We start from the raw sequence: 8960 nt of genomic DNA, 5'->3' as shown, positions 1-8960 counted from the left end.
TTACTAACAAAACTGACCTCAAAATGTCAACTTGGTGGGCTTTTCTTCAATTAATTGATAGTAAAACAGGGTAAGAAGAAAAACCTTTATTTAACATTTCAGAATTTCAAGTATTAAGATATTGAATTTCAGTGTCCAGTAATTAACATATGCATATCCAGTGCTCACAGAGTTGAGCAGTTGTAATAAGAATGAGCAATATTACCTGAAGGAACTGATGTCATGTAAAAGAAAATTATTTGGAGCATCCTAACCATTCAAATACATTTGAAATAAATTTTTATTAAATAATCAAAACAGGAAATCAGATCTCCAAATTGAGTAAACAACAACAAGGTGGAAAGGAAAAATAATTTTAAAATTTAAATAGTTCCTATCATGTAAAATATTATTTGTTATAAATACAGGTATGTACTCCAAAATAGGATGTAGGCCTTAAGCTTAACATGGTTTAGCTCATTTTCATTTACAATACCCATAATGCATCCTGAAATACAATTTATGCAGGAATAATAGAAGAATAACAAACTTTTTCTCTCATTATCTTGCCTTCCTTGACATTTAATGTCAATCTGCAATAACAAAGCTAGTAATGATCTTTGTCTTCACACACTGCTGTTGAAGCAATCCATTTCTTTGTAAATTAAAGAGCAGTTTTGTTCCCATTATTTCAGTCTAATCTTTCTGGGCTAGGGTCACAGAAACTCATGGCATAAATCATCCTCAAATCCAGATCACTCTCTCTCTCTGAGAGAGGTTATATTCTTTTGAAAATAATGTGTGCAACCACAAACTAAAGCAGAGCAGCATGAAGCATGGAAGATTTCATCCGAAGTTCATCACATGATATGAATGCCAGACATTTCTAGAGGTTTATATCCAAAGCTGAACATATAGCAACCTCCCCAAGTTTGCAAATCACATGGTGAAACATTTTAAAGAGACATCTCAAGAATTCAAATATAACAGAAAATCATACTTTATACTGGCTTATAGTTAGAAACATATTCTTTAATCATATGGTTTCCAAGTCTGCTAAGTAATAAGGTTTATGCTGATCTTTATGCAAGTATTATGTTGATTTTACTGGGACTACTTGCATACAAGCTGAGCCACGCTGAATGATTTTGGCATCTAGGACATTTCACACAAAGTAGCACATATACAGCAGCTTCCAGGCACCCTTTGACTGCACACCTCCATTACTGCCTCTTCCAGCTGCCCCATCAGCCAGCTGAATCTGATGCAGAGGCAACAGCAGCTGCAGCAACAAGGTTCAGGAGTGGGAATTACTGAGTCCAACTTCCTCTGCACTGCCAGAAACAGGGGCAGTGCTAAGGGTTACATATCAATACCAACAAGACATGAATCTGACCAAATGGTCAGATTAGCTTGCTCCACACCAGAAGATAAATCAAGAGCATTCATCTGTGTAACTATGCAATACCATTGCACGCGGTGTAGGAGACATCAGAAAGCACTTTCCATGAAAAGGCAGAACTTACCCCTCTTCTGTACCCAGCCTTCCTTCACAATGGTAACATCGCTCATGATGACTCCACTCTGAACCCCAAACTCAAAAGAGTATTTCTTTGAGTCACCAGCTTGTCTGTTTGGCTTCTCTTCTGCAGCTCTTCACAATTTCTACTGAAGAGTCAGACTGGAAGGAAATATTAGAAAAATAAAAATTTGAGTCTTTTCTGGTTTTCTCACTTGACAGCAAACAAAAAAGTCTTTGTTGATGTATTTCACTGACTGAGCTCATATTAAAAATCTGCCTTTATTTTTAATTAACTGTATAACACAATCATGTTTCTAGTCTTACAGCACATTTTCCATGAACACTACAATACTAAAAAGCAGCAGAATGTGTTAAAATTTAAGTCATGTGGCACTTTTATAAAAGGCACATAGCAGAATTCTCTAGTACTAGTTTAACAAGATACTCTTAAATGAAAGGCTGATGGCCCTGCTTCAAAGGTCCAACTCCGAACACCCTAGAGATCTTCCCTGTTCCCAGAGTTGTCAGAACCCATGCAATGGACAAGTGCTTCCTTTATTATGGCTACCTACAATCATATTAAGAGTGTGAGAAAATGGGATGAAAGGTTACATTCTTGCCACTTCCACTATAATTTTATTATAGCCAATACAAATCCTGAGCATGCAAGAGTTTTTCAAAAACAGCATCATCTCCAAGTACACAAACAGAAATACAACTTCTTATAAGTACATATTAACCAAAAACACCCCGAATGTTCAGTTTATAAATGAAGGAATGCATGTTCTCTCAAAGCTTTAAGCCAGGCAGTGACAAGATTGCTCTTTTCCCTACAAACCTCAGTCTGCAGGGCACAGAAGGGAAGTTAATCCTGGAACAGGACATAAAACTCTCAGAAGCCAAAATCCTCTCTCTTGACCACCTCACTAACAAAGTACCTAACAGCTGTGAAGAGGAGATAAATAGCACTACAGTTAAGTAAGAAGAGAAGCCAGAGGCCAGGAGATGTTTCCTTTTGCCAGCAAACTGCCTTTCTCCTCCAACCTTCAAAATAAAGAGAAGCATTCAAATAATCCAGAAAAGTGTGGAAAGCCAAGAAATGGGATTTCTCTGATAGTGGAGGAACACCCTTCCACAGCTCTACACAGGAGCACACACGCACACAGTGGTGGCACAGAACAGGAACCCCCACACAAATTTAATGCTATCAAATACAGCCCATACCTATCCATTTAGAAGGCTAAATATAAACGGGAAAGAAGCAAATATGACTGGGCTAGAAGCAATCTGTGCAACAAACAAATGAAGAAAGCACTGGGAAATCAGCTTTTTTAACACAATCAAGCACAAACCAAAAACAGAACCATTACAGACATATAGGTTATTTCTTATTTATCATTTGAAATGTGTATTTGCATGACACAGATGCTAGATGAGAGGCTACTTCTGAATGGATGCTGTAACATGCAAAATAAAACTTGGCATGAGCATTTTTTCAATTGGTATGCAACAAAAACACAGCACAACCTGATTTTATGGTAACACTCTCGTGTGCTCATTTAAGTGTTGCTTTCACAAAACTGTTTTTTTTCAAAAACACTCAGTAATTTGGTTGCATAAAAGTAAAAATCACAACGTTAAAATTGTTAATACTGTAAAGTTGAACTAATATTGATTACTGTGTCTCTGCGACATCCCCACAGCACCGGTAGATGTGGCCATGAGACCTGCACAGGTGACACACAACCTTTGGCATTGGCATCACACCCTGTTGTGTGCAGCATGACATCACACACCTGTATCTAGAAACACAAACTGTTTAAGCTTTCATAAGAGTTAAAAGAAAATGTTAGGTACATTTTGGAAGGACATAAGAATGCTTTACTGATGTTACTTGATCTAACTTTAGCTGCTTAGACATTATATTATACACAAGTCAGTACAGCAGAAATAACCAAAGCAAGCATTTCCACATCCTGCACCTTACTAATGTGAGAGCTAATTCCTGGGTCAGACATTTTCAGAACTTTTGTTTGCATGCTTTAAACAAGATAAGCAAGTCTATCAGCTGTGCATGAAAAGAGATCTGACAGATTAAGACACATGCCTGAAAGCAGGCTGCTGTTCCGCCGTTCTGGATCACTGCAGCACAGCAGTGATCAGCTCTTATTACAAACACGTAAATCTTTACAAAGCCCAGAGGTGGGTGTCAAACAACTGTGACCTAAGAGCAGCTGTTCTGGGAAGAAAGTGTAAGCACATCAATTTCTAAAAACTGAACGTCAGTTCGGTTTTCTACAATACTTTCATTGCATTCTTTGAAAGTAATCACAGTTGATTTTTTTTACAGCTATGAAGATACAAGAAGCAACGTGTAACACTCAGTATTTACCTTGGGTTGGCATATGCTGCAATACATTTTATCCTTTTGGCAAATTTAATGTACTTTCCATTTTTGGTGTGCGCTTGTGAACAGTGCAATGATTTATTCTTATTGGTAAAGACATAGCTATAAGAAATTAACTTCTGTACTAAGCAGCAATAATCTTGTCTGCCCATAGACTGATCAACCAGTCCATGATTTATGAATGAATTCATGCTTGAAGCTCCCTGTTTACCTACTGATTACAAATAAGTTAGTGTTACACAATCAAAATCTGATCTATGACGGACTTTCATGTCAGACAGTGCCTGAAACAAACTCAAGTGTATGTTTGTAGGCTTGCATCCTACATGTACTGCTTTACTAAATTCTGAACAAAATCTCCAAAATACAAAAATTACATAAATATGGTGCTAAAATTAACTGCACTATTCCCAGTTTAGCTTCACAGTATTGCCAGAAACAACTTTAAAATTACCAACAGTTCTATGATTGTATTGATTGCTCCATTATTGGGCAATTAAAAGTCAAGCTGAATTACATAGGAAGCTGAAGGAGATAAATCAAAGCATTAAAAAGCTAATGAAAATAAAGGTTATATGTGCACACTACACTTTCAAGAAGCCATTTGTAAGCAACTATAAGATTATCCCTTATTAAATGACTTTAAGCCTTTCTAAAAGCTGTACTCCTTTACTCTAGAAGTCATTAAGCAATGCTCCAAAAGAGCAGAATTTTGAGAATTACTTCTTGTCATGACCAAAACTGGCTTCATAGTGAAAAATAGTCACACAAAAGCCTTTCCTAAAGATGTTATAAAGAATTGTGTATAAATGTAAAGGAGTTGTCTGAAACACATAGAACAAATACCCTCACATGAAAACAGCATCTATAGTTCAACTACTTCAAGGAAAGCTACAGAAATGTTTATTCTGCACATCTGGCATAGAATTTAAATACTTGTTAGCAATCAACTCTGCTCTCCCAATGCACTTGAAGCTTCAGCAGCCAGTATGCAGTAATTTTTACAGTTTACCATACTGCTATATAGGATGAACCCACAGAAATAGGAGAAAAATATGTTAGAACTGAATTTGACAATGCTTTGCATTACAGCTGCTTCCTACAGGGAAGAACTTGATTTGTTCTTATGTATTTTCCAGCAGCTAGAGAACACATCAGATTTTTCCCCCACACACATTTTTTTGTAACCTATCAAACTTTGAAGATATTTTTCCAACAATATATTGTGTGTATTCTGCAGATAGTATCAGATAGTCACATGTATACACAATACATACAAGAACCCACTGTCAGCATACTTTATGATGCAGGTGTAAAAATTTACTCCATTACAATCAGTGATGTGGAAGAATTTAGGGACACAGGTTAGTGTAGGCTCACCAGCATTAGGTTAGCAGCTGGAAAGAGCTTTTCCAGCCTAAATGATTCTACGACTCTATGCAAATACCTGCTGGAGGGTTTTATCTCATAAAAAATGCACAACTTTTCCTTTTTTCTTCAGGAAGTCATTAAGCCACTTTTGTAGTGTGAGATAAAACAATTATCTAGTATTATACTTTTCAACTCCGAGTTGTAAAGGTTTCAAAGGCAACTTTCTGACCAAAGATTAACCAGAGACTACTACAACCAGCAGAGATCTAGATCCCTGCTCCAAGGCTCATTTCCCTGAGCCATGGTAAACACTAGCCAACACATTCTCAGCTTTCATCTTGAAATTTAAGAATATCAGCAACATAGAAAAGAACCATCTTACTTCATGATGCTACCATATGGGAACTATAAGATTAAATTAAAATGAGCAATGGACCATTCAGTAGAAAGCCGGCTTTTCCCCAGCTCCTGTTTTTAAATTAAAGGAGGTTCTCATGCCCATCACAGCAGGCAGCTATCTACAGAGACCTGGTGAGTACTGAGAAGGAAAGAAACCCCTTCCAAGCAGAAGAACTGAAAACTGTGTTTCAGGTCTACACTTAACAACCACTATATGCAAGTGAATTATCATTGAGATTCATAAGAACAGACAAGACTCCTTTGAAATCTGGGCATCCTCCCATTCTCCCCATGACAAGAGACAGCTGAGTAAAGAAGACAGCACCCATAAATTCAGCATAAATTGTGTGATTCAGTTCTCTGTTGTAAGAACTTTCATAAACACAGGCTTCTACTTTCAACAATTTTGGAGCTGAGAAAAAGCCAGAAATTCTCACATTTACCAACTCAAGTTTCCAGAGAGAATACTGGGAGAATCAAGTTTAGTGCTTCCAGAAGTGATCCCCATAACTTCTTCTACCATTATCAACTCAGTGGATCATCCAACCTTGTTCTCTTAATATGTGAGTACTACCATTTTCCCTTTTTCAAGTTCAGTAAAATGTTTGGGAAGAAAAGAACAGTAAGTGAACCTTTCTGATTCCCTTTATCTGACTCACTGAGATTCTTTGGTCCCCCATCTAAACAGAGCCAAACTCATCATCCCTATCACCTTACTTTTCAGAAAAGCAACTAAATTATTTTATGCATGCACACAATACACACATCACCAAAAAAGCAGCTCTTTTTCCGTCACACACATTTGTTTCCTTGCTTTGTGGGCTTTTTTCTTCTTTGTAGCAGATCAAGCAATCAGGAGTTCTTCCCAAATTTGAGTCTGACTCCTCCCAAACAACCCAGCAGGCTGTAACTACTTCCAAAGCAGGTTGCACTCCCCGAGCAAGGAATTGAAAATGTCAAGGCTCTAAACTAAAACCAGAGTTATCTTTAGGAATGGAAGCTGAAATCCAGGCTTTATTTATATGAAAAACACATGCATATCCTCCTCCCCTAGCAAAGCTGGCCAAATGATTAGAGGATATATTGCACATCATTAGAAATTGCACAAAAGACTATGACAGACTAGAGATCGCTACAAAACTTGCAATCAACCAAAAAACTTGTAAATCAAATTAGACTATACTGTTAATGGAAGAATCATATTCAGGTGGGTGCTATATTGAAAAAGTATGAAGTATTTATAGAGGCTTTTATAAACCACCTATTCTGGAATTCTGGTTATACTGACTCATTTAAATACTACCAGAACTTAGACTGAGGAAAAAGGAACCTCTAGGCACATAGTATTTGTCCAACTTATTATGTCATTTAAAACTTGAAAAAAGAAATACCAAAAACCCCCACAATATCAAACCAACACAAAATAGGAACTGATTTGGCAAGACAAAGACATTAACAAAAAATTATTATTTAAAGAAAATAGATCCTAAATTTATAAAATAGTAAGCTTCATGTACATATGATTAAAATTCTGAATGATAACTTAAATATTTTGTAAGCAAATATATTTACAGTTTTTAAAACTAATATAAAAATATCCAAAGATATCTCCATGACAGGCATTACAAATATTTTTTAAACTATATTTCATCGTAACAGCCTCAATGAACTTTAAGAAAATTGGTATTAGAAATTTACTTGTTTGTAAGTTTTGATTTAGAATATTGAGGGACATGAAAGGAAACTGGCACTGCCTACACCTTGTGGTAAGGAAAACCAAGATACTCTGGAAAACATAAATAGCTCATTCAAATGCATGCTTACGTGTATGCTTAATATTTTTAGTGTTCTGTTTTCACTTTCAGTATGTCAAAAAGCTTCACATAACTAATATATGCTCAGATAAGCCTAGTTAGGAGAATGCAGGCACACTGAAATATTAACATACAAGTCAGATGTTTTATTTCGATTCTGCAACTGATTAAGTTTATCGGGAAAGAAACCATCATTCTGTATTTTATTTCCCATTACAATGACAAAGCAAGTTATTTTAAGGGACAAAGGTATAATTAAAGCAAGGTGAACAAACCCACCCTTGCCTTTGTTTACCATGGTATAAAGGAAGTTTCTAAATGTAACTAAATTGTTTCTTTAGAATCCCATGTGAAACATTAACAACCCATTGTTTTGCCTTGTGTTTTTTGACAAAAATGCTTCTAATCCTTTTTCTCCCTGTCAAATCACATAAAACAGTAACTGGAAAGCAGACAGAAGCAGATAAAACTTATTAGACTGTATGTGTGAAACATAACCAAAGAATACATTTCAAGTAGAAAAGATGAAGGCAGGGCTAAAATTATGCATTATAAAAAGTTACTGAGGCAGTGATCTTGGGAGATTTTTGAGACTCAGAGAAAGTCAAATCAAGGATTAGCTAAACTGAGTATCACAACTATGACATGTTACTTCACTCAATCCTTCAAAACACATGTAATAAATTTAATTTGCCATGGATTAATGTAGGAAGATGAATCCTTGCCTTTTAAAGACAAAGTTCCTTTGCTCTTTAAAAATATAGTTTAGAAAATACTCAAACAATGAAGAAAATAAACATAACTTCCATATTTTTAAAACAAACTACAATTAATTTTCTATGTCTTACAGACTCAGAAAAAAAAACCTAATTTTCAAAAGTTCAAAGAATCTGGAAATTCCTAGTCATTCTAGCAGAGATCTTAAAAGATACCTTTCAAGAGATACAAATCAAAGTTTCATTAAACTCATGTATTTAATTATTTCTGTGATGGTAACTTTTCTGCAGCACAACTCTGTATTGTGCATGAAAGACCAAGAACACCACTGAACAAAAACCAAAAATACATTAACTATTCATGAGTAACAAGAAAATACTGAGAAAATAAAGAGTTCTCAAACTATTAATAAAAAAGATTATAAAAGTTCATAGACATGCCTACCACATAGCTTTTTTTAAACTTCTACATAGTAGGTTTTATTTATTATGTCTACATTGAACAAATCAAATTATGAATTGTCTTGTAATAGGAATGAACTACGTGATTCCTTTCTACAGAGCAACCAAACACTGCTGAACCTACTGTCAAATCTTGACCCTGCAACATGACTAGAACATAATCAATTTGTAACCTAAAACCTTCAGATCTTCTTGTTCACACTAAAAATGCATTATATTCATCAGCCTGAGACCTGGACTTTCTAAGGACAGAAGGAGTTCTCTCTACAACCCTAACTTACACACAGGTG

The 8960-nt window shown here is 35.6% G+C and overlaps 1 protein-coding gene across 9 annotated transcripts in view; it reads right to left on the bottom strand.

Annotated features, from left to right (window-relative positions):
* AKT3 (AKT serine/threonine kinase 3) overlaps nt 1–8960 on the bottom strand; it is a 146170-nt gene that overhangs the window by 132060 nt on the left and 5150 nt on the right. For 8 of the 9 annotated variants that reach the window (XR_014953834.1, XM_085575547.1, XM_021550423.4 and 5 more), the window contains one exon: nt 1506–1660. Coding sequence is in view for 4 of the 9 variants with exons in the window: in XM_085575547.1 (XP_085431673.1) it covers nt 1506–1551 (46 nt within the window). In the remaining 5 variants the exon portion in view is untranslated. Of the gene's footprint in view, nt 1–1505; nt 1661–2339; nt 3672–8960 lie in introns of those variants that run through there. The other variant, XM_085575548.1, reaches the window with a different exon arrangement.

The sequence above is a fragment of the Lonchura striata genome, chromosome 3 (genome assembly GCF_050655825.1).
Source record: "Lonchura striata isolate lonStrDom1 chromosome 3, ASM5065582v1, whole genome shotgun sequence".
NCBI classification, from domain to species: Eukaryota; Metazoa; Chordata; class Aves; order Passeriformes; family Estrildidae; genus Lonchura; species Lonchura striata.
Note: the sequence above shows the minus strand (reverse complement) of the source record. Positions and strands in the feature narration are given on the sequence as shown.